The sequence below is a fragment of the Bos indicus genome, chromosome 12, assembly GCF_029378745.1.
Source record: "Bos indicus isolate NIAB-ARS_2022 breed Sahiwal x Tharparkar chromosome 12, NIAB-ARS_B.indTharparkar_mat_pri_1.0, whole genome shotgun sequence".
Classification (NCBI taxonomy): Eukaryota; Metazoa; Chordata; class Mammalia; order Artiodactyla; family Bovidae; genus Bos; species Bos indicus.
Window position 1 is genome coordinate 86,865,490 of NC_091771.1, and position 25,816 is coordinate 86,891,305.

The 25,816-nt window shown below is 43.0% G+C and overlaps 1 protein-coding gene across 3 annotated transcripts in view; it reads left to right on the forward strand.

Moving 5' to 3' along the window:
- MYO16 (myosin XVI) overlaps positions 1 to 25,816 on the forward strand; it is a 518,782-nt gene that overhangs the window by 194,170 nt on the left and 298,796 nt on the right. For all 3 annotated transcript variants that reach the window (XM_070800476.1, XM_070800475.1, XM_070800474.1), the window contains exons 6-7: positions 6,449 to 6,573; positions 19,510 to 19,635. In XM_070800476.1, coding sequence (XP_070656577.1) covers positions 6,449 to 6,573; positions 19,510 to 19,635 — 251 coding nt within the window. The remainder of the gene's footprint in view (positions 1 to 6,448; positions 6,574 to 19,509; positions 19,636 to 25,816) is intronic.

The window sequence follows — 25,816 nt, forward strand, 5'->3', positions numbered from 1 at the left end:
TGCATGTTTGCTGGAACAAATTCAATTTAATATCTCTTACATTTTTAATTCTGTTTTCCATTTGTTGCTGCCCCTGCCCTGGCCTCTGCCTTGCAGTCGTCTGCCCCTCCCTCGCCCCGCTCACAATCTGGTTCCATTTCTGCCCGCATCCCTTCTTATCTAGGTCCGCTGCCGTCGTTCCAGTAAATACTGTCTAATTCAATTTATTTCCTGAGCCCTCCCTTGTTGGTGCTCTTTCAGAGTGATCTGTTGTGACAGCATGGGCTGATACTGTTAGAAATCTCTCATATTCCAAGATGGGATTTTCATCATTCGGTGCACTGCGGTCTTCTCACTCGGCGGTGGCACACCCCGTTTCAAATCAGGGTGCTTATCTTGCTGTCCCGTCAGGACGCATGTGGCAGGAGGCAGGCCGGGTCGTGAGCAAGTTGATTACATGGAAAATCGCTGGTCACAAGTTCTAATTGTACTGTCACCACCGACATACGCCGTACACACGGGCACAGCAATTAACCTCAGCTCACTGCCTGAGCTTCCTGGGCTGGAAGACGGGATGGCTGAGGAGTTCTAATCGAGCATCTGATGCCTGTGACATCTCCGGTGTGCGGCAAAGCAGCTGGTGTTCAAGGAAAGCAAATTGATGATAAAATGAGCTGGCAGAGAAAGAAGCGCTGCTGGGGGAGCTCGAGGTATCCAGGAAGGATGCTCACCATGGGCAAAATGCTGCTCTTGTTCGGTCGCCAAGTTGTATCGGACTCTTTTCGACCCCATGGACTGAAGCATGCCAGGCTTCCCTGTCCTCCACTCTCTCGCAGTGTTTGCTGAAATTCATGTCCATTGAGTCGGTGATGTCATCCAACCATCTCATCCTCTGTCGTCCCCTTCTCCTCCTGCCTTGAATCTTTCCCAGAATCAGGGTCTTTTCCAATGAGTCGGCTCTTCACATCAGCTGGCCAGAGTGTTAGGAGTTTCAGCTTCAGCATCGGTCCTTCCAAAGAGTATTCAGGCTTGATCTCCTTTAGGATGGACTGGTTGGATCTTCTTGCAGTCCAAGGGACTCTCAAGAGGCTTCTCCAGCACCACAGTTCAAAAGCATCAGTTCTTCCGGGATCAGCCTTCTTTATAGTCCACCTCTCACATCTGTACATGTCTACTGGAAAACATAGAGATGTGTTTTTTCAAGTCCCTGAAAAATAAAGCAAAACTTTTTTACTTTGCTCTACATATATCCTCACCTGTAGTGCTTTCTTCTTTCTTTCAAATGCATCGTTTTAGAAGAAGGAGCTCACATTTATCTTCTGAGTTCCCTACCTTCTCCACTAAGCCCACCGACATTCAGCTTCTACCCCCACTGACCTGGAAACTCCCTACAGCACCTGCCGCTGCCCTTGCTTCTCTGTCCAGCTGCCAATTTTCTGTTCAGTATTTCTTTACCTCCCCTCCCTGTGACATTCAGGGACCTTGCTCACACTCTGCTCTGAAGTCTCCCTTCTACGAATGTCCCATCATTTTTCTCCCTTCTCTTACTTTCCTTTGGATGTGCTGCTTATGCACCCAGAAGCCAAAATATTGGTTGTTCCCAAGGCTTTGTCTTCGAGCATCTTCTCTCCACACACTGTCTCCGGCTCATCTCTCCCTTTCCTCGAGTACTTAGCGCCCACCTGACCCCAGGGACATTCCTGAAGCTGAGAAGTCTTTCCAGACCTTGTATGTGCAGTTCTGTTACCTGTCCTGCATCTTTGACTTGGATGTCAGATAAGTTGAGATAATCTGTCCGATGTGGACCTTCTTGTTGCCCTTTCGTACGCCCTCTGGGCTGCCTGCCTTTGCACCCAGGAATCTGACTACTTGACCATCACTTTTCTTCTCCTAAATCCCTCCCACTGAATTTGCACCAAATCTTACAGAGCCTTTTGCTAATCTTTCTCATATGTCTGGGTATGTCACCAGCCATGCTATCACTGCCTTGATTAAAATTCTGGTCTTTCTATATATTTTGGAACAGCCTTAGACACCAGTCTTCTTGCCTCCAGCCTTAGCCCTCCCTCTGCAGTTTTCACAGGACTTCCAGATTTGTCAGTCCACAGATGACCTTGGATACTCCTCCCGCATAGCAAAGTTCATTCGAAATGCTGTTCCTGCACCAGCCCCTTCAGAATCACCCAGTTTGGTGGTGACAGTGATCTCAGTTTGCTGAGGACAGTCCTGCAGCATACTTGTGGTCAGAGTTGGAGGAAAGGATTTGGTAGAGGTCTATGACACCTGTCTGGCATCCCTGGTTTATTTTTCTTTGCTACAACTCCTTTATTTGCCTGCTTAACCCTTTTTCTTTAAAGTCTTGGATCTCTTAGAAAGCTTACCATGAAGACAAAATCTGAAATTAGATGCAATTCTCGGAGCTTAAGGATTCCCACTGTGTAGTCATGGGATGGGTCATATCATAGCCTAATGATAAAATTATCTTTGAAAGCAGCAGAGAGTATCCCCAATACAGGATGGATAATAGAGAAAAGGAAAAGCTGAATTGTTGCAAAACAATATTACCTTAAGAGGGACAGTTAAGGAAAGTTAAGATAAAGTTCAGATTAACCTGAGGTGTTAATGTCTTTTCCATTCCACACTAGCATTTATTGATATGATCAAATGTAATCAGGCAATAATAATTTGTATCACATGTAATAACTTGTGCAACTCAGGTAAATGATTTGTTTCTTATGTTCTTAATTAGACAAAAAAAATTACTAAACTCCAATCAAAATAATAAATCTGAGCAGATTGTTAGATTAATACACTTCAGTCGTGTCCAACTCTTTCAACCCCATGGACTATACAGTCCATGGAATTCTCCAGACCAGAATACTGGAGTGGGTAGCCATTCCCTTCTCCAGGGAATCTTCCCAACCCAGGGATCAAACCCAGGTCTCCTATGTTGCAGGCAGATTCTTTACCAGCTGAGCCATAAGGAAAGCCTGCCAGAATCTTGTGTCTATGGGATTTTCCAGGCAAGAATACTGGAGTGAGTTGCCAGAGGATCTTTTAGACCTATGGATTGAACCTGCATCTCCTGCTTTGGTAGGTGGGTTCTTTACCACTAGCGCCAGCTGGGAAGCCAATCTAAGCAGGCCAGGTATTAATTTTTTCAAAAAATCGTGTGAAAATTAAAAAGCGAGGATTGGCCAGTTCAGTTCAGTCACTCAGTCATGTCCAACTCTTTGCGACCCCATGGACTGCAGCACACCAGGCTTCCCTGTCCATCACCAACTCCTGGAGCTTGCTCAAACTCATGTCCATCAAGTCGGTGATGCCATCCAGTCATCTCATCCTCTGTCGTCCTCTTCTCCTCCTGCCTTCAGTCTTTCCCAGCATCATGGTCTTTTCCAATGAGTCACTTCTTCAGATCAGGTGGTCAAAGTATTGGTGCTTCAGCTTCAGATTGGCCAGTTACCCACCACAAAATAATAGATTTCTTATGGGCTGTAGTCATCATGATTGGTTTTTTCCCAGGGGCATCTTAAGAAATTTGACCAAGAAATGAGGGAATTTCCATTCTATTGGTTTACCAAAAATACATCTGTGCTTTTTTTCCCTGAACACATTACAAAAATCTAAAAGTTATGTCTTACTTGGTATCATATTTGACTCAAAATCAAGTTTTAAAATAAAGGGATACAATGTCATATCTTTCCAGTCATATCTTTACAGCGGCGACCAGAAACAGATTGTTTCCCATAACATGTTGTAATGTGAATAAGTCAAAAATGAGTGACAGCTAATTTCTGTTTTAATTTGTGTCTTTCATCTGAGCCCTATTCTTTTTTATCACTCAGCATTAATTGCATGTTTAAATAATTCTCTAGAAGATGCATACCATTTCAGTAAGCATGCAACATTTAAAAGTTAGCAAAGCCATAGAGTACTGTAACCATCAGGTTTTTTCTGCTACTTCAACATCCAAAATTGAACACTGACATCTGAGAAATAGTGTTTTCCAAATATAACTCCCATGTCAAATTCCAAAATCCTTGAAGGAAGAGGACAGAGACAGTGTTAGTTGGTTCTTAAGAAACTGCCAATGTGCCCATTGGGGAAATCTGTTAGTTCTTCTGAGATGACTTCTGATGACCAGGGAGCTGAGATATGGCTGCTGGTGGTTCTCGTTCCTGTTTCCACTAAACTGGGTTTACCTTAGACAGAGTGTTTGAAATGAGCTATGCTTTTCAAGTATTGCATTTGGCTTCATTTTGTTTGAGTTCTCCCTGCCTCCTTATTGTAAAGGAAAACATCCCTGAGTGAGTGGCAGGTGATGCTTGGACCAGAAGGCTGACTAATACTAAAACAACGGGCCCCTTTCATCGAGTGCTTCCTGCAAGCTCTGTTTTCTATGCTGTGTGTGTTTTGAGTCATTCTCATGCCAACTAGTGGAATAAACTGTCAGCCCCTTTGCAGATGAGGAAACTGAGGCAGCGGATAAGTTACCTGACCCTATCAGTACAACTAATAAGTGCAAGACACACCACTGAAGCTCTGGACCATCTCTGCTCTGGAGTTCGTCCAAGCTCAGGGAAGGAGGCTGCAGTGAGGCCGGCATGGTGTGCTCACAGGGGACATGACCCCCGATGGGCACTATGCCAGCCTCTGCCAAGCAGCCGGGTCTTCCAAGTGTTACCACTAGCTTCGTTCCTCTGGGATGTGTATTTTATCTGTGATGGAGGTTACGAAAGGTGAGGCTAAGTCACTTTCCCAGAGTCCCACCCTGGGGAAGCCAGCCACGGTGCAGGGGAACCAGGAGGACCACACTATCGTTTTTGGTCGAGCCCGCTGCTGTATCGCCATACTTGCAGCAAGGATTCAATCAGATGAGAGAGAACAATTCTCAGCGGTGTAGCTGGTTCACAGCAAACACTTTCTCAGAATCAGATGTCATCTCATGTCACCTGCATCATGATCACCATCATCAACGTCACTAATATCACTATTTCTATTACTATTACTTTCATTTAGGATGATGTGGATTATTTCCCTTTAGTAAACACCTAATATGTCCAGGAACCAGGGCTAGGAACAGGAGATGCAGAAATGCAGAGATACATGCTACCATGGAGATTACACCACCATGAAAGCTCAGGTTGGATACAGGTATGAACGGGCTTCCCTGGTTAGCTCAGCTGGTAAAGAATCCATCTGCAATGCAGGAGACTCCAGTTAGATTCCTGCGTCATTAAGTTCCCCCTGGAGAAGGGATACGCTACCCACTCCAGTATTCTTGGGCTTCCCTGATGGCTCAGATGGGAAGAATCCATCTGCAATGCAAGAGACCTGGGTTTGAACCCTGGGCTGGGAAGATCCCCTGGAGGAGAGCATGGCAACACACTCCAGTATTTTTTCCTAGAGAATCCCCATGGATAGAGGAGCCTGGTGGGCTACAGTCCATGGGGTCTCAAAGAGTCAGACACATCTAAATGACTAAGCACAGCACAGAGGTATGAACAGGTGAGCTGACCTGAATCTTTGCTGCATAAATCACCCACCTCAGTGAAGCCCAGTTCTCAAGTTCTCCCCTCAGTTTATTTCTTCTTATTAAAATTAGTAGTCATGAAATGATCAATTGGAGCATCCTTTAAAAATATTTTAAAGACATTTTAGATATACAGGAAATTTGCAAAAATAGTACAGAGAGATTCCATGTACCCTTCACCCAGCTTCTTCTCACATTCAAAATGTACACAGCCATGGGCTTCCCAGCTGGTGCAAGTGGTGAAGAGCCCAGCTCCCAAGGCAGGAGACATAAGAGGCACAGATTCAGTTCCTGGGTTGGGAAGGTCCCCTGGAGGAGGGCATGGCAACCCACTCCAGTAGTCTTGCCTGGAGAATCTCATGGACAGAGGAGCCTGGTAGGCCGTGGTCCATGGAGTCGCGAAGAGTCAGACATGACTGAAGTGACTTAGCATGTGCGAATGAATGGTGCATTTATCCAAACATTGGTATAATGTTATCTATAACACAGCCTTTATCCAAAATTTTCCAGTTTTCCCACTAAATCCTTTTTTTATTCCATTCCTTTTAGAAGCAACTATTTTAAAGAGAAAATCATAGGGAACAGAAAGCATGTCTTTAAAGTCATTTCGATTCAGTCCAGGTACTTTAAAATACTTTGGGCAGTCTCTGCTGATGATTTATACAAACACAGAAATCCACGGAGAGATCCCCATGGCTAAGGCATTCTGTCATATTTTGGGATATAAAAGGAAAATTATTCAAGACTATCTTCTGACTGGAAGTAAGACTGCATGCCAGGAGAAACAGTTATAGCTGCTTTGAATGAGAATTCAAAGCGGAAGAGGGGCTTCAAAGAGGAACACATTGAAATATACAAGATGACATTTTTACCCCCAGCAGCTGAGAAACAGCTCTACGTTGTGTCTGAAAGGCTCTCCCCCTCTCCCTCCAGGAGTGGATCTCACCTCACTGCGGCAGATGAAGCTTCAGAGACCGGTGAGCATGTTAACGGACGTCAAACACTTCCTGTCCTGTGGAGGAAACGTTAATGAGAGAAACGACGATGGCGTAACACTGGTGAGTCACAAGGCTTCTCTAGGAGACACTGCTTACAACGCAAATGTGCGTGGATTTCGAAAACAGAGAATTGGGTACCATTAACTCCTAAATAAGGTTTTTTATTTTTCTGATTATATCAGTAATACGTATTTATTGCAGAAATTTTGCAAAACAGAAATGCAAAAAAAAGTGCAAATAACATACCATCACCCAACATTTATCTGTTGATATATTCTCTTTAAGTCCTATGCATGTTTTTCCTACAAATTTAGAGTAATTTTTATATTATTTTTGTTAGTGTGAGACTTTTGAGCTGCAACTTACAGGAGACTGTTTTCATTTTAAGCAAAAGAACCTGTGTTACTCTGATGAATGAATTTCTAAATTCAAACAAATGCCTGCCATTGCTTTTTAATGCTCTCAGGCATAGTTGCATTAAATTGAACACATAACAATTAAATGTGGACTCACTTGGATGTAAGCACAATGTCTTATCATCACAGGAAGAACATTTGGTCCTATTGACCCATAAAAATTACTTGGATCGGGCATGCTGGGGTTAGAATTAATTATTATGGAGATGAATGTGTTGTCTCAAGAAAGTAAGCTACAGAAGCAAAAGGGAAAAGCTCTGAAGCAGGGGGTGCACAGAAGCAGTTGCAACCAGTTTTAGAAAATGATTCCATTTCTACTATGGGAAAATATGGTGTGAGGTTGAACACAGTAGATGAGGAAAGCAGTGTAACTGAGTGAATAAGACTTGTGTGAGACCTGATACCTTTGTAGATTTATTAAGTGCAAATTAAGTGCTTTGAGACTTCTCAATAGAGTTATCTTCCCGGACATTGATGTTCATCTTTGGAATATAAATTTCAGAAGACTACCGAAAACGGAACTATAAGCTATAAGAGGACAAAGCAGTTTTAGAGTTTATTGAAAAATAACATCTTCAAATGGAAAAAACATTCCAACTTGTTTATTGAGGAAATATTTATTAACCGCGTCCCGTGTACAACATCACCGTGAACAAAACCACAAAAGTCCTTTTGTCTTTGTCAGGGGCTCACGTTTCGTTGGGGAAGACATTCACCATGCAGTGTAGGTGGGCTAAGGATATAATGCAGTCATAGTACTAAACGCAAATGAGAAATAACACAAAGACCGGGATGTGGTAGAGTACAGTTGGCATTTTTGGGTCGGTAGACAGGTAAGATCTCACTGACATGAAGAGCTCTGAGTGGTGAGCTGCAGGAAGTCTGCCCCCTCTGCAGGTGTGAAGGCGGGGTGTTGCAGGCTGAGCAGTGGGAACACAGAGGTCCTGAGGCAGGGCCGGGTGCGCTGTGACTAAGGAGCAGCTAGGAGGCCAGCGTGGCTGAGCAGAGAAAGCAAGAGGAGGCGGCAACCAGGACCGGACCACCCCGGGCCTGGCGGGCTCATGTGAGGGCCGCGGCAGTTACTCTGCGTGAAGTAGGAATGAGCTGGAGAGTCCTGAGGGGAAGATGTTCCTTCAGTTCCAGAAGGATCTTCAGTCCAACTGCTGCGACGAGGATGCACTGTCAACAAGCAGGAGTGGAGCCGAGAGTTCAGTGAGGAGGCTCTTGTCCAACAGGTGGTGATGCGACTCAAACCAACACGGTGGGTGCTGCAGCAGTAAGAAGTGGCTCGTTTCTAAAGTCCACGTTAAAACAAGATCCGCTGGGATTTCCTGATGGAAATTTGGTGAGAGAAGAAGAAGACTTTAGCGTGACTCTGAATATTTCTAGTTTGAGCAGCTGGAATGCTGGAGTTGACACGGAATGAGAGAAGAACGGGCTGAGGGCAAAGGAAATGAGGGTGGATTCTGGAAACATGAAGTTTGAAGTGCCTCTTAGCCATCATCATGGAGATGCTGAGTTTGTGGTGGGTTATTGAGTCTGATGCATAAAGGGTTTCCTAAAGGAAATCAACCTGGTGTATTCATTGGAAGGAGTGATGCTGAAGCTGAAACTCCAACACTTGGCCACCTGATGTGAAGAACTGACTCACTGGAAAAGAGCCTGATGCTGGGAAAGATTGAAGGCAGGAAGAGAAGGGGACGACAGAGGATGAGAGGGCTGGATGGCATCACCGACTCAATGGACATGAGTTTAAGCAAACCCTTGGGAGATGGTGAAGGACAGGGAAGCCTGGTGTGCTGCAGTCCATGAGGTCACAAAGTTGGACAGGAGTTAGCAACTAAATAATAACAACAACTGGTGTCTGGAATTTGGGTTCTGTTCAGACTGGAGAAGCAGTGTTGGGATCTTTAGCATGTTTGTGCTATTGAGGCTCTTTGACGCTGGATGAAGTCACGAATCTGATATGAAGGAAAGAGGACTGGGGACTGACCCATGGAGCATAGCAAAGCGGAAGATCCTGGAATGAGGGGGGAGTGGAAACTCCCAAAGTGGGAGGCAGATCAAGAGAGTGAGGTGTCCTGGGAGCCCTGCAAGGAAAGCGGGAGGAGCAGGAGGAGGAGGAATGAGTAACCATCAAATAAATACCGCTGAGAAGTCAAGTGGGCAGACAGAGACTTGCTGCCAGGCTTAGTAACTGGGAGTCCTTGGTTTTCTCATCAGGGAAGCTTTGGTGGAGTGATGGGATCAAAATCAGACTGGAGTGGGCTGTTTAATTAATAGTTCATTTCTACTGTATATCTCGCGGGGGGCGGGGAAGAAGGTAGTCTGTTTGTAGGACATATATTAAGTTAACCTTAAAAATGCATTCCAGTATACAGTAGGTGCAAATACTTACACGGAATGCCTGGAATAGTCAAATCATAGTGTCAGTGTGCACTGGTGGGTGTCAGGGCCCGAGGTGGGGGTGGGGAGGGGGGAGGGGGAGTCAGAGATTAATGGGGCAGAGTTTCAGTTTAGGAAAGTGAGAACTTCAGGATGATGGTGAGAGTTGCACAACAACACGGTGTACTCAGTGCCACGAGCTGTACAGTTAAATACGGTTAAAATCGGGTGTTTTATATTACTTTTACCACAATAAAAAAATTTAACATAAAGATAATCCATAGTTGATTTAACACATGAGCTACATTAATTAAGACGTCCAACTCATAGTAAAAATCCTCGGGCTCTCTGTTTCTTAGTTTGGCAGAAGATATTACAACTTTGTGTTGTTTTTCTGAAATCACAGCTAAATAAAAACAGCACACATGTTCAAATGCCTGCTAAATTAAAAGGCTTACAAACTTCAGAAGATAAGCTATGGAGGGAATCAATACACAGCAATAAATTGCTATCACTTTCAGCCATCTTCAATTTTGACATTCCTGTGACTTTTTTTTTATTGAACAGAGAACACAAACGCGGCATATAATTATTCTGTAATAGCTGAATCTGGTTTTATTATTGATGTTGTGATCATCTTTGAGCTTTGTACAGAGAAAGGAACAATGAACAGGAGGCAGCCCTTCCCTGAGGATCACAGCAGTTAGCAAGCAGCAGCCTCTTTGATTCTTGGGTCTGAGTTGGTTGGTCAATTATGTTAATGCTTCGAGTTGTCTTTCTGTAATGGGTATGTGTATAGTGGGTGCTTGCCTATTGTTGCTGATAATGATAAGAAGAAAGTCTTATCCACATATGGCTTCTGTATGCTGAGTTGGAATTTCAGCTGTGATTCAAAATTGGGCGTTATACCCCATGCTATTACACTGCAAAACAGATTAAACTACCAAAAAACTATCAAAAAACTCGGTGAAGATCTGCTCCTAGTAAGACGGTTTTTATACTGCTGCTTTTTCTTCCTTTTTAGAATATGCAGTATAATAACCAAATGTAAGACAAATCTCTTTAACATTTTTTATTTTATTTTTACTGGAACATAGTTGATTTACAAGGTTTTATTAGTTAAAGATGTAAAGCAAAGCAATTCAGTTGTACATGTATATATATATACACACACACATACACACAGGTATATACATATATGTATATATATATTCTGGATTTTTTTCAGCTATATGTTATATAAGATACTGAGCATTGTTCTCCATGCTGCATGGTAGAACTTTGTTGTTGGTTATTGTTGGTTATGTTGGTTATTTACTTTATAAATGTGTATATATATATAGTATATTTGTATATTATATTTAAGTATATATGTATATATAAAGTATTATATATACTTATTGTATATGTATAAATATATACAATAAGTATATATATGATAGTTTTATAATAATAAGCTTCTCAGGTAGCCCTAGTAGTAAAGAACCTGCCTGCAAGTGCAGGAGACATAAGAGACGCAGGTTCAATCCCTGGGTGGGGAAGATCCCCTGGAGGAGGGCATGGCAACCCACTCCAGTATTATTGCCTGGAGAATCCCATGGACAGAGGAGCCTGGCGGGCTACAGTCCACGGGGTCATGAAAAGTTGGACACAACTAATGGGACTTCAGTGTTCCCACTCCAGTGTTCTTGCCTGGGGAATCCCAGGGACGGGGAAGCCTGGTGGGCTGCCGTCTCTGGGGTCGCACAGAGTCGGAAACGACTGAAGCAACGGGACTTCACATGCTTGCATAGAATAGTTTATATATAATATATTTATAAATAATACTTATATATATAGTATATATTTTGTGATAAGCTATAAGGAAAGAGGATCTAAAAATGAATATATATATATATATAAATATATATAAATGACTGAATCACATCACTGTACACCTGAAACTAACATGACATTGTAAATCAACCACATTTCAACTTTCAAAGAAAGTTATGTGTTTTGCTTTTGTTTTGATGTTACCTGGGATTAGAGTTGCTTGCTGTCCCAGATGTCACTCACTGGTAGCCCCTGCTCTGGGCAGCTTTGCTACTAAATGAACCAAGATCATTTTCCTTTTAGTCTTTCCCTGGTGAGTATCTCAGCCTATATTCTAAATGGTAGAGCAGGACTTTTGCCATGTGGAAAGCAAACCTACTCATAAGGAGTTTGAGCCTATGAACTTTGCATCATTAGTATCAGGCACTAACCACCAAGTGGATCTATTCTTCCTGCAGGCTTATACTGTGAGTGAAAATCTGAAATCCACTTGCTGGTGCTTAAAGCGCAATAATTTGCCAATCACTGACTGATGATTCAGATAATATGGAATAAATTTAGAAGCAGGTGAAAAATGAGTTCTTTAGGTGAATATGTATGTAAATTCATATTTCTCTAAACTATCTGTGGATACATTGTATTTGATAAAATGTTAATGAGATGAAGTTTGTATGTAACAAAGTGTGGCAAGATTAATGTGAAACTTAACTTCTGAATGTTTATGCCTTAAGTTAGATTAAATGTATTTGTTATTCTAATGTAGTTGAAAGTACATACAAAACATAAACATATAAATGTCACTGTAGATTGAAGAGCATAATTAAGGCCAAAAAGCAAATTTTTTGCTGAATTTTATCAAAATTTATATTTAATAAACCTTTTGACTTTACTGTAATTTTGTCTTTGTAATAAAAATGGAAAGGAATTATGCTACAAAGTTCTATTCTTCAAAACCTAGAAGTCCTTGTTTTTACTACTTTTAATTAGTTTTTATTTTTCCTTTCCTTATAGATCCTTCTTCTTAATTATTACGATTACAAAATCAACCATGTAGTTACTTAATAACCTAGTTTAAATTGAGTGTGATGATAAAGTGAAGTGAAGTGTCAGTGGCTCAGTGGTGCCCAACTCTTTGCGATCCCATGGACTGCAGCCCACCAGGCTCCTCTGTCCATGGGCTTCTCCAGATAAGAATACCAGAGTGGGTTGCCATTTCCTTCTTCAGAGGATCTTCCTGACCCAGGGATCGAACCAGGGTCTCCTGGACTGCAGGCTGATTCTTTACCGACTGAGCTAGGAGGGAAACCCAAGTGTGATGATAACTTACAGATAAATCCGGTTGCCTTAGAAGCAGAATTCCTCTGTAAGAAAACTTTGAAAACTTCCTCCATCCCCTGATCTCATCATGGTAGTTCAGTGTGCAGTAAGAAAGGAAACCAGGAAGACAGAATCGGGGCGGGGTGGGTGGACTGGAGTGCGGCTCCCCTCACGGATGCGTCAGGAACACACCCTCAGATGCGGAGGATCTCACAGGGCAGCAGCTGAGAGCCAGCAGGCGTCCCCGGGCACCAGAGAGGAATGTACAGATCCATGCAAAACCCGGGAGGGTGCAGGAAGGAGGGAGCAGGAGGAGACTGAGCAGGACCAGGCCTGCACCCGAGACAGCAGGTGGGGCTGGGGGGACCGAAGCAGGGGTCCGATCCCCCGTCAGGAAGACTGTTCGGGACAGAGGGCTGGCATCAGAGGCTCCTGGAGAGCGCAGCAGCGCATCCGTGACCGGCTGCATGGAATGAGAACCACGTGGACAATCCTTCCCACAGCACTATGTACCCGGATAGGAACGCACGTCCTCTGGACTGCGCAGAGGTGGCTGGGAGCTGGGGCTTGCGGATTGGAGAGCAATCCCAGGGCAGGATCTGCTGTTAACTGCAGGGAGGTGGCCGGAGGAGTCGTGAGGGATGGGAGCACGGTGGGGAATGCCTTTGGAGGAATGCCCGGCAGACATGGAGGCCTGGCTTGCTGCCGAGTCATGCCTGGGGTGGAGCCGTCACTGTAGTCTTTCTCTCCCTACCTGCCGGTGCCGGCAGCTGGTCAATAGAAAAGGACCACAGAGAGGGTGGCAATCTGTGCCTGATGTGCTGACCGATGGAGAAGGGCCCAGGCCAGGGGTACCATGTGAGCGCTGCTGTGCTGAGCAGTAGAGAAGGACCAGCCACGGAGGCCAGGGGCTAGGAAAATATGACACCACCCTTATGGCAGAAAGCGAAGAAAAACTAAAGAGCCTCTTGATGAAAGTAAAAGAGGAGAGTGCAAAAGTTGGCTTAAAGCTCAACATTCAGAAAACTAAGATCATGGCATCCAGTCCCATCACTTCATGGGAAATAAATGGGGAAACAGTGGAAACAGTGAGAGACTTTATTTTGGGGGCCCCAAAATCACTGCAGATGGTAATTGCAGCCATGAACTTAAAAGACGCTTACTCCTTGGAAGGAAAGTTATGACCAACCTAGACAGCGTATTAAAAAGCAGAGACATTACTTTGCCAACAAAGGTCCGTCTAGTCAAGGCTATGGTTTTTCCAGTGGTCATGTATGGATGTGAGAGTTGGACTATAAAGAAAGCTGAGCACTGAAGAATTGATGCTTTTGAACTGTGGGGTTGGAGAAGACTCCTGAGAGTTCCTTGGACTGCAAGCAGATCCAACCAGTCCATCCTAAAGGAGATTTGTCCTGGGTGTTCATTGGCAGGACTGATGTTGAAGCTGAAACTCCAATACTTTGGCCACCTGATGCAGAGAGCTGACTCATTAGAAAAGACCCTGATACTGGGAAAGATTGAGGGCAGGAGGAGAAGGGGGTGACAGGGGATGAGACTGTCGGATGGCATCACCGACTCAATTGACATAGGTTTGGGTAGATTCTGGCAGTTGGTGATGGATAGGGAGGCCTGGAGTGCCTCGGTTCATGGGGTTGCAGAGTCAGACACCAACTGAGGGACTGAACTGAACTGATCTGAATGCTGTAGCTCCTGCATCCAAGGCCACTGATGTCCCTGCACACTTGGTGCTGCAGAGTCCCCACGATCTAAGCAGCTGGACCACCTCCATGCTTGATTCTCACTGGGGCAGAGCTGCCAGAGGTTAGCAAAATCTCCAAGAGGGCCATATCTCCTGTGCCTGTTGGCTGCCAGGTACCCTGTGTACCTGGCCCTGCCAGGGTCCCCGCAATCCAAGCTGCTGCACTCCCTCCACAGCTGGTCTTCCCTGGGAGAGAGCCAGGTCCTCCAGGGCAGCCTCAGGAGCAAACCCCTGTGGAGACACACAGGCAGCCGTGGAGGTAAAACCACAGCTGAGCCCCAGGGGCAGTGCGGCTAAGGAAGAGGATCGAAAACCTTCCCACCAGCTGTACAAGCTGCAGATTAAATCCACACGATCAACTAGGCAGACTCTGTGTTAATGGAAGATATAAAAAGACAGTGAGAGTTCCTGCACAAGAAAACATCCTAGCTCTGGCAGCTGCAGACCTTGGAGGCAAGAACACGCAGGAATAGAGCCAGGTTAAAGTCTAGGCTGCCCCCACAGCGGGTCTAGAGACCAGTGCAGAGTTGGAGGGCATCCTGGGGAGGTCAGGTGGACTGTGATTCACAGTGAGGGGAAGGATGCTCTGACAGCAGAGATCCAAGAAAAACATGTATTATTATTGTATTTTGAGTCATTCTGTACTTGATTCTGAATTTTTTTTTCTTTTTCTGTGGTTGTTTTATTTTTATTATTAATTCTATTTAAGCTTTTGAGAACTTTTTTTAAAAATCACACTTTTTATTTTCTTTATATATTTCTTCATCACTTTGGCTTTTTGTGGTTCTACGGTTTGTTTTTTTTCTTTAATTTTTGTTGTTGTTTGTTTTTCTTACATTCTTTTGCTGTTGTAGTTGATCTTTAATATATGAAATATTTTTCTATACTTCTGTTTAACTTTGCTTTCCTGTTTTTTTTTTTTTTTCTTTTCTTCCTTTATTTCAACATGTTTGTTAGTTTGTTTTGTTTGCCTTGTTCACCAGTTGGAGCTCTCATTTGGTCTTGTTTTTGGTTTATGTTTCGGTCAGTTCTGTTTTCAATTGGTCGACATTACTCAGTTTCCTCTGTTCACCAGGTGACTTCCTTGCGCTTTGTTTTCTATGAACTGTTCTGGTTGTCTGTGTGTGTGCAGTTGTTCCTTCTTTTGGGTCTGATTTTACATTTACCACTTGTGTGGGGCTCGTCTTTTGTTTCTGGCTTTATTTTTTGTTTTTGTGTGGTTCTTTTAATCCCTTTTAATGCCATAACAAACGTCTTGCAGAATCTCGGTTTCCCGGCCAGAGATCGGGCCTGAGCCTCTGGAATGGGAGCAGTGAGTCCAGAACACTGGCCTGGACTGGTGAACCCTTGATCCCAAGGAGTACTAATTAGTGAGAACTCCCATGAAGGCCTCCTGCTGGATCCAAGACCAGGCATTACCCAACTGTCCGTGGCACCCCAGTGCAGGACACCTCACCCAAACACCAAGCGAGACAAAACCACAAACTCAGTCATCGGCAGACAGGCTCCCACAGGCACCCCACCACATACCACCTCACACAGCCCTGCCGGTCAGAGGAAGAAAAACTCACCCCCTCCCACCAGAGCATAGGCACAGGTCCTTCCCAACACGAAGTCTAAAGAAACATTGGGCCCGCCTCGCCCACCAAGGGCAGAAACCAAAGGGGAGAAGAAGTACGACCCTAAAACCTGGGAAAAGGAGACCTCAAACCCAGCAAGTCAGAAAAAAGCGAAAAGACAGAGAAGTATTGCACAAATGAAGAAACAAGGTTAAAAACTCACAAGACCAAATAAATGCAAACTACCTGAAAAAGAATTCTGTGTAATGGTAGTAAAGATGGTACAAAACCCGAGAAATAGGTAGGAAAAAATGCAAGAATTATTTAACACATATAACAATGACCGAGAAGAAATAAAGAATAAACAGTGACAAACAGCACAATTACTGAAATTAAAGAAACTATAGAACAAATCAATGGAGTAAATGAGGCAGAAAACAGATAAATGAGCTGGAAGATAGAATGGTGGAAATAACTGCTAACAAACAGAATAAAGGAAAAGAATGAAGATAATTTAGGATGCTCTCAGAGACCTCTGGCAGAGAAGGCAATGGCACCCCACTCCAGTACTCTTGCGTGGAAAATCCCATGGACAGAGGAGCCTGGTAGGCTGCAGTCCATGGGGTGGCTAAGAGTCCTACACGACTGAGCGACTTCACTTTCCCTTTTCACTTTCATGCATTGGAGAAGGAAATGGCAACCCACTCCGGTGTTCTTGCCTGGAGAATCCCAGGGGACGGGGGAGCCTGGTGGGTTGCTGTCTATGGGGTCGCACAGAGTCGGACACGACTTAAGCGACTTAGCAGCAGCAGCAGCAGCAGCAGAGACCTCTGGAACAATATTAAACATACCAACATTCAAATTATAGGGGTCCCAGAAGAAGAAGAAAAAGAGAAAGCATCAGAGATTTTTGAAGAGATTATAGTTGAAAACTTCCCTAACATGGGAAAGGAAATAATAAAGTCCAAGAAGTGCAGAGAGTCCCAAACAGGATAAAGCAGCAGCATGCTGCTGCTAAGTCACTTAGGTCGTGTCCGACTCTGTGGGACCCCATAGACGGCAGCCCACCAGGCTCCCCCGTCCCTGGGATTCTCCAGGCAAGAACACTGGAGTGGGTTGCCATTTCCTTCTCCAATGCATGAAAGTGAAAAGTGAAAGTGAAGAGACACACACTAATTAAACTAACAAAGGTTAAACACAAAGGAAAAATATTAAAAGCAGCGAGGGAAAAGCAACAAGTAGCATACAAGGGACACCCCATACGATTAACAGCTGATCTTTCAGCAGAAACTCTGCAGGCCAGAAGGGAGTGGCAGGATATATTTAAAGTACTGAAAGGGAAAAAACCTACAACCAAAGTTACTCTACTTGGCAAGGATCTCATTCAAAACTGATGGAGAAATAAAAGTTGTACAGACAAGCAAAAGTTAAGAGAATTTAGCACCTCCAAACCAGCTTTACAACAAGTATTAAAGGGACTTCTATAGGCAGGAAACACAATAAGAGGAAAAGACCTACAAAAACAAACCAAAGCAATTAAGAAAATCCAACAGGAGCATAGACACTAATAATTACTTTAAATGTAAATGGTTTAAACACTCCAGCTAAAAGACACAGACTGGCTGAATGGATGTAAAAACACGACTCCTATCTATGCTGTCTACAAGGGACCCACTTCAGACATAGAGACACATACAGGCTGAAAGTGAGAGGATGGAAAAAGATATTCCATGCAAATGGAAATCAAAACTGGAGTAGCAATTCTCATGTCAAACAAAATAGACCTTAAAAAGTATTACAAGAGATAAGGAAGGACACTATATCATGAGCAAGGGATCAATCCAAGGGAAATACATAACAATTTTAAATATTTATGCACCCAACATAAGACCACCTCAATTCATAAGGCAAATGCTGACATAGAAGGGGAAACTGTTAGTAATGCTGGAGAGGGTGTGAAGAAAGGGAATTCTCTTGCACTGTTAGTTGTAGTGTAAACTAATACAGCCACTGTGGAGAACAGTATGGAGATGTCTTTAAAAAAAAACTAGGAATAAAGCTACCATATGACCCAACAATCCCACTACTGGGCATATTCTCTGAGAAAACCATAATTGAAAAAGACAACATGTATCCCAGTGTTTTTGCAGCAGTGTTGATAATAACTAGGATATGGAAGCAACCTAGATGTCCATCGACAAATCAATGGATAAAGAAGCTGTGGTGTATATGTATGTATGTATATATATATACAAATCAATGGATAAAGAAGTTGTGGTATATATATATATAATGGAATATTACTCAGCATTTTTAGGGACACACTTGAGTCAGTTCTAATAAGGTGGATGAACCTAGAGCCTATTATACACAGTGAAGTAAGTCAGAAAGAGAAATATAACATACGTTATATAATTTTATATATATATAACTATATATATACACATATATATATGCACAATCTCAAAAGATGGTACTCATGAACCCATTTGCAAGTCAGCAATGGAGATGCTTTATTCTTTTGGGCTCCAACATCACTGCAGATGGTGAATGCAGTCATGAAATTAAAATACACTTGCTCCTTGGTAGAAAAGCTCTGACCAACCTAGACAGCATATTAAAAAGCAGAGACATTACTTTGCCAACAAAGGTCCATCTAGTGAAATTTATGGTTTTTCCAGTGGTCATGTATGCATGTGAGAGTTGGACTATAAAGAAAGCTGAGTGCCAAAAAATTGATGCTTCTGAACTGTGGTGTTGGAGAAGACTCTTGAGAGTCCCTTGGACTACAAGGAGATCCAACCAGTCCATCCTAAAGGAAATCAGTCCTGAATATTCATTGGAAGGACTGATGCTGAAGCTGAAGCTCCAATACTTTAGCCACCTGATGCGAAGAGCTGACTCATTGGGAAAGCCCCTGATGCTGGGTTAGGGTTAGGAGAAGGGGACGACAGAGGATGAGATGGTTGGATGGCATCACCGACTCAATGGACATGAGTTTGAGCAGGCTACAGAAGTTGGTGACGGGCAAGGAAGCCTGGCGTGCTGCAGTCCATGGGGTCATATAAAGTTGGACACAACTGAGCGACTGAACTGAACTGAGCTGGAGATGCAGACATAGAGAACAGACTCGTGATCATGGTGTGGGAAGGAGAGGGCTGGAGAGATAGTGGGAGCAGTGTGGAGTCACATACATTACCACATGTAAAGTAGGCAGCCAGTGGGAATTTGCTGTATTTCTCAGGGAGTTCAAACCAGTGCTGTGACACAGCAGAGGGGAGATTTGGGGTGGGAAGTGGGAGGGACGTGCCAGAGGGAGGGGATGTATATGTACCTATTGCTGATTCATGCTGATGTATGGCAGAAACCAACACAACACTGTAAAGTGATTATCCTTCAATTAAAAATAAATTTAAAAAAAGAAGGGATAATGTACCTAAATATTTTGTTTTGTATTTGAAAGTATTCAGATTACAGTAGTAGAAAGGAGCACTGGAGAGGGAAACAATTACATGAAAAAATGCATGTTGTCAGAGTCAGAAAATAATATTTAACCCATTAGCTTTTTTTCCCAAAGAATAATGATGTCCACTTGTACAAATACAATTATATATAACTTCTTTTTTAAAGGTCTTTGTATTTTAGCTCCAATACTTTATTAAATGCATCTCTTTAAACCACCAGATGAAGTACATCGCTGTCACTGCTCTTTCACATTCAATGACTAAGGGTGTTTTTGTTGCAGTTGCACATGGCCTGCGCCAGTGGCTACAAGGAAGTAGTGTCTCTCCTTCTGGAACATGGCGGGGACCTCAACGCTGCAGATAATCAGTACTGGACCCCGCTTCACTTGGCAGCAAAGTATGGCCAGGTAAAATATGCCCTGAATTCAGTTTTAAAAATTATCATATGATCATTGCATCATTTCATATTTAATTTTTTTCAAAATGTGTGCTGACATGATGTGACTTGACTTTTAATGGGATTGTTTTACTGAGAAAATATGTTTTTGGTTGAAAGAAAAATTTTACTTTTCAAAAGAGCTTTCATAACCTACATTCCTCAACACTCTGCATAATGTACTCCGACTCATTGGAGAAATAGTCAAAACCAGAAACAGTCTTTATAGACTTATGGTCTTAATACTATTTTTTTAACATTATATAGTCCTTTTCACGGAGAAGGCAATTGCACCCCACTCCAGTACTCTTGCCTGGAAAATCCCATGGATGGAGGAGCCTGGTAGGCTGCAGTCCATGGGGTTGCTAAGAGTCAGACACAACTGAGCAACTTCACTTTCCCTTTTCACTTTCATGCATTGGAGAAGGAAATGGACACCCACTGTAGTGTTCTTGCCTGGAGAATCCCAGGGACGGGGGAGCCTGGTGGGCTGCCGTCTATGGGGTCGCACAGGGTCGGACACGACTGAAGTGACTCAGCAGCAGCAGTAGCAGCAGCAGTCCTTTTCAATGTACAGGTTTCATGAGTCTATGATAATTGTGTTTGTTTCCTGCAGTTAGTAGATTTAAAGCAAAATAATATTTCATATTTTATTTTCCTTAATAAATTATATTTCATTGTAACAAATGAAGGATAGCAGAATTCTTTCTCTGAATTGACTCTCAGTTGATTGATTCTCAATTGATTCTCTATAGCTAATATATCTTGAGTTACTATTGCACAAACTAACTTCTCACTAGGTTATGACTTACCATGAAGAAGAAATACAATTGTATTTAATGTATGTGAGTGAATGTAATTCAGCAGTATTCATAATAATTTATTAATGTTAAAGTTGATTTTTTAAAATATATATAATACGTTGTGTTAGGGAAAGCCTTAGTATTAATAGTATAAAATACAACTGAGGTTACATATATATGAAGATTTGAGCTAAACTTCTTGATGTCCAAGCATTAGTTTGGTGCAAACTATGTCACTCACCGAATCCATAGTAAGTTAAATCCCTTAGATACTAGCCAATGTGTAAAATATGTATCATACAAGTTGAATCATCCAGTTGTTGAAAACACTGAAATTATTTGCATCTCAGGCATCTTAGGAAAAGTATATTACTTGAGGATATGCTTCTTCCAAACTAATAGGAACACTGTTTGCTTTGACAACATTTCCTGTAGAAAAAGATTCATTCATTCAATAAACATTTTTATCATGCTGTTAGTAACACCAGGTCTGTGCTTCTAGCAAGCACGTGTGTGTAAGTGAATGGCTGTGTTGAGGAGCTGAGACTGGAGGTAGCTAAAACCATTGGCCTCAGAGTTCCGGCTTTCCAGTTCTCTCGAGATCACAGGAGTCTTGGGGCATCAAAAGTACACCATCAATATACCAGTAGTCCACCAGAGCACAGCAGGATCCCAGGATGCGGTAGGGGAGAAGTTCTCTAAAAAACAGAGACGTGGACTTATAAGCTAGTACTGATTCCTTGGACACAACTTATTGGCTTGTGCTGAGGAGGTGATGGTCAGTGAACTATCAAAATGTGCCCAAGGCAGTCAGAGACTGCTTCCAGAAGGAACTAAATCAGAAAGTGGTGAAATGTCGCAGAGCGCTGCCCAAACTGGAATGCATAGTTTGACCCAGTTTTTCACTTTGGCCGACAGGACTTTTAGATTTTGGGTCAGGCATCATTTCAGAGTAACTAATTGGCTCCCTTAACCACTTTCATAAGGTTATCAACTCTGGAGGAACAGGACTAGAATTTAACAAAAAAAAAAAAAAAGTTTTTAAGACATGTCACTATTGATAGATCTGTTATTAGACATTTAAATGGTTTTATCAGAACCCAGGGTATGTTTTTTGTTTTACTTGCCTTCAGGTCAAATGAAATATTTGGTATGAGTTGATGTATTCTGTTTGCTATGATATTTTCCAGTTCTGTGATTTCCTTTTGGTTCTTTCTTATAACTGCTGTGTCTTTGAAGAGGTGTTCTGTTTTATAATTCAAGAGAATTTGTAATCTTATGATGCCTGCTTTAAAATCATCGTCAAATAATTTCAACATGCTTCATCTTGATTTATGGTGTCAACTGATTGTCTTTTATCAATCAAGGTGTACTCTTCTGACTTTTAGTTGACTAAGATGAGTGGTTTTTAGTTGCTTCTTGGACATTTTGACTGTTTTGTTAGGAGAATCTTGGTCCTATGGAAATCTGTTTTAGCAAACAGCAGCTGTGTTCAGCTTTAGCATCCAGGCTCTGGTCTACTGGAGTGGGATGTGGGCCCAGCGATGGTTTAATTTTCAGATCCTTCGGGTATTACTCTGGTGTGCTTGGTCTACCTGGGTCCCTGGGGTTCTTGCGGGTTTCTTTTCGGTGCCCCAGGAAGGACAGAAGGTATTTCCTTGGGCCAAGCTGCCCATGTCTCTGGGTAGGGTAGGAGAATCTCTATGGAGATAGCAAACTTCCAGGGCTGGGGGCTTTTGATTGTGCCCCTGCTGCTCGCAAGCCCCCCTTCCCTAGCCACGCTTGTCTCTCATGGAGTGGGGCGGGGGGGTATCAGTCTCATAGGATAAAGAGTGCCTCCTCTGGCACTTACTGTTCTCAGGGTCATGGTGCTGGCTCCACCTGACATTGTCAGGGACACATGGTTTGAAAGATGTGGGAAGCGTGTCCCTGCCCACCAGGGACATGCCCTTGCCCTTCCATTGCTGGGTTGGGCTGAAGCATTGGGCCCAGAGGTGCCCTCCTCTGCTGTGTGTGAGGACACAGACTGCCCTGCCTCCCTGTGTTTCCTCCCCTCCACGGGTGCTGAGCCAGTCCATCTTCCTTCTTCCACTTGTCAGAGTTCTTCTGGGATTGCTTGCTTTTTCCCAAGTTTATTTTAATTAATGGGGAGGACCAGTAAGAAATCAGTCTGAGCTGGTATGTTTTAAAACAACTGCTTCTATTTAAAAAAAAAATGCTTATTTCTGGAAGACTTGCAGAGCTTGGTGTAAGACACATAAGCCCAATGCAGGTGCTGCTTCGTTCACAGAACTTCCTGGAACTGTTGTCACACAAAAGTCAAGAAACAGAAGAATCATGGGTGAATCAGGCAGGGAGCATTGGCGGACGTCAGAATTCCACCCCATTTTCTGTCACGTTCCACAACCTTCCTGGTCTGTGATCCAAAACCTTTCTAGATCTATGTTTTTAGCCTAGAGAAACATAGTCATGAACTTATGTGGGAAATATGATTCAACATTTGCATGTAGTTTACAAAAGGAAGAGTAATTAAGATGAATATTATTACTGTATTTCCCTTGTACTTGCTACATTTCCAACACTCACCATTTATTCATGATTAATGGTAAAGGAATTAAGTTCTTGGCTCACGTACTGTTGAAGCTTAGAGAATTTTGAGCATTACTTAGCTAGCATGTGAAATGAGTGCGATTGTGCAATAGTTTGAACATTCTTTGGTACTGCCTTTCTTTGGGAATGGAATGAAAACTGACCTTTCCCAGTCTTGTGGCCACTGATGGGTTTTCCAAATTTGCTGGCATATTGAGTGCAGCACCTTCACAGCATCATCCTTTAGCATTAGAAATAGCTCAGCTGGAATTCCATCACTTCCACTAACTTTGTTTGTAGTGATGCTTCCTAAGGCCCACTTGACTTCGCACTCCAGGATGTCTGGCTCTAGCTGAGTGATGACAGTGAGAACTTCCAGATGTTCAAGCTGGATTTAGAAGAGGAACCAGAGATCAAATTGCCAACATCTGTTGGATCAAAGAAAGAGCAAGAGAATTTCAGAAAAACATCTACTTCTGCTTCATTGACTATGCTAAAGCCTTTGACTATGTGGATCACAACAAACTGTGGAAAATTCTTAAAGAGGTGGGAATACAAGACCACCTTACCTACCTCCTGAGAAACCTGCATGTCAAAAAACAACAGTTAGAACCAGACATGGAACAACACACTGGTTCCAAATTGGGAAAGGAGTACCTCAAGGCAGTATATCATTACCCTGCTTATTTAACTTATATGCCAAGTACCTCATGTGAAACGCTGGGCTGGATGAAGCACAAGCTGGAATCAAGGCTGCCGGGAGAAATATCAATAACCAAAGATATGCAGACAACACCGCCCTTATAGCAAAAAGTGAAGCTGAGCTAAAGAGCCTCTTGAAGATGAAAGAGGAGAGTGAAAAAGCTGGCTTAAATGTCAACATTAAAAAACCTAAGATCATGGCATCCAGTCCCATCACTTCATGGCAAATAGATGGGGAAACAATGGAAAAAGTGACAGACTATTTTCTTGAGCTCCAAAATCACTGCAGATGGTGACTGCAGCCATGAAATTCAAAGATGCTTGCTCCTTGGAAGAAAAGCTATGACAAACCTAGATAGCATATTATAAAACAGAGACATTACTTTGCAACAAAGGTCCATATAGTCAAAGTTGTGGTTTTTCCAGTACTCACATATGGATGTGAGAGTTGGACCATAAAGAAGGCTGAGCACCAAAGAATTGATGCTTTTGGACTGTGGTGTTGGAGAAAACTCTTGAGAGTCCCTTAGACTGCAAAGAGATCCAACTAGACAATCCTAAAGGAAATCAGTCCTGGATATTCATTGGAGGGACTGATGCTGAAGCTGAAGCTCCAATACTTTGGCCACCTGATGCAAAGAGCCAGCTCATTAGAAAAGACCCTGATGCTAGGGAAGATTGAACTTGGGAGGAGAAGGGAATGACAGAGGATGAGATGGTTGGATGGCATCACCTACTGAGATGCTGAAAGACAGGGAAGCCTGGCGTCCTGCAGTCCATGGGGTGCAGAGAGTCAGACATGACAACAGATGAGTTAAGAAATGCTTTACAGTTGCTGCATTTTTTTTCCCCCAAATCAGCTGCACAGTATCTGACCCCAACTTTTATAAAGCATATTCCTCCTTTTGGGGATTCCTATATTTCCTTGTATTTCTCAGACATTGCTTCACACTTCGACACACTTGCAAGTCGTTCTGTACATCTCAGGGATTAAAGCAGCTTTGTGCCAGGGATTTCCAGGGCCTCTCACCGGCTCTGGGCACCTGCCAGCCCTTGTTGGCCGTGTGAGCCTGACCAGACTCACCACGTCTCCGTCCCCAGAGCCTGGACCCAGCCACGGTCTTCGATCAGTGAGAACCATCCCCTTCTGATTACGAAGCTCAGAAGATTGGGGAGGACTATGGAGGCAAATGTATCAGACAATCAGGGAGCCAGTGTCCAAGTCAACTGATCCAGCTGCTAGCTTCACACAGACGTCCAGCCCAGAGTTCTCCAAAAGCAGCCATCACGTTGTGCACATGAGGCAGATTTTAAACAAAGTCGTCTCACCTTTGTCTTCCACATCTCTGGAAAGTGACTCACCGTTGATTCAGTTTTCTAAGTCCTTAAACACTTTGATACGAAGCATAGGGTCTGACGATCACCTGTCTTTTCCATTTTAATCCACTAAACCTACGCGAATGGAGTCACCCCCAGATGACAGGACCCAGCCTGGCAGAGTTTGTCTGTGTCGGCCTGTGTGCGTTCCTGGTGCCCAGCAGAGTCACAGAAGCACTTGAATGGCCGGGTCTATCAGCCCAGAACCAGGAGCTGAGCACTGGCCCTGAGTCAGTAGAGCAGGGCTTTTCTATTAGAATACAAAACTCCAAACCCAAAATACTCTTCCTTGATTTAGATCCAAGAAACAACCGAGATTTATGTTAATAGAGGATTCTGAGCAGATTGCATCTTAATTATTTTGTCAAGAAAATAACATACGATATTTTAAAAACTTGTTCACCCATAAAAATACCATTTAGTATTCATTTTGGGAATGATACTTTCAAAAGAGGTATTATCTGGATATCAGTTTATATGCGCAGGAGATTTATAACTCTCTAAGGAAGTAAATAAATACATCTCAGTTGAGTGAAAAATACTTTAGAAAGCCTCACATTTTGGAGAGACTAATGACATTTTTACAGATATTCATAACAACTTCAGTTTCTTATAAATGTCTTACAAATATAAATACCTTTATGAAGAAAGTGGTCCATAATTTATAAAAATATTTATAAT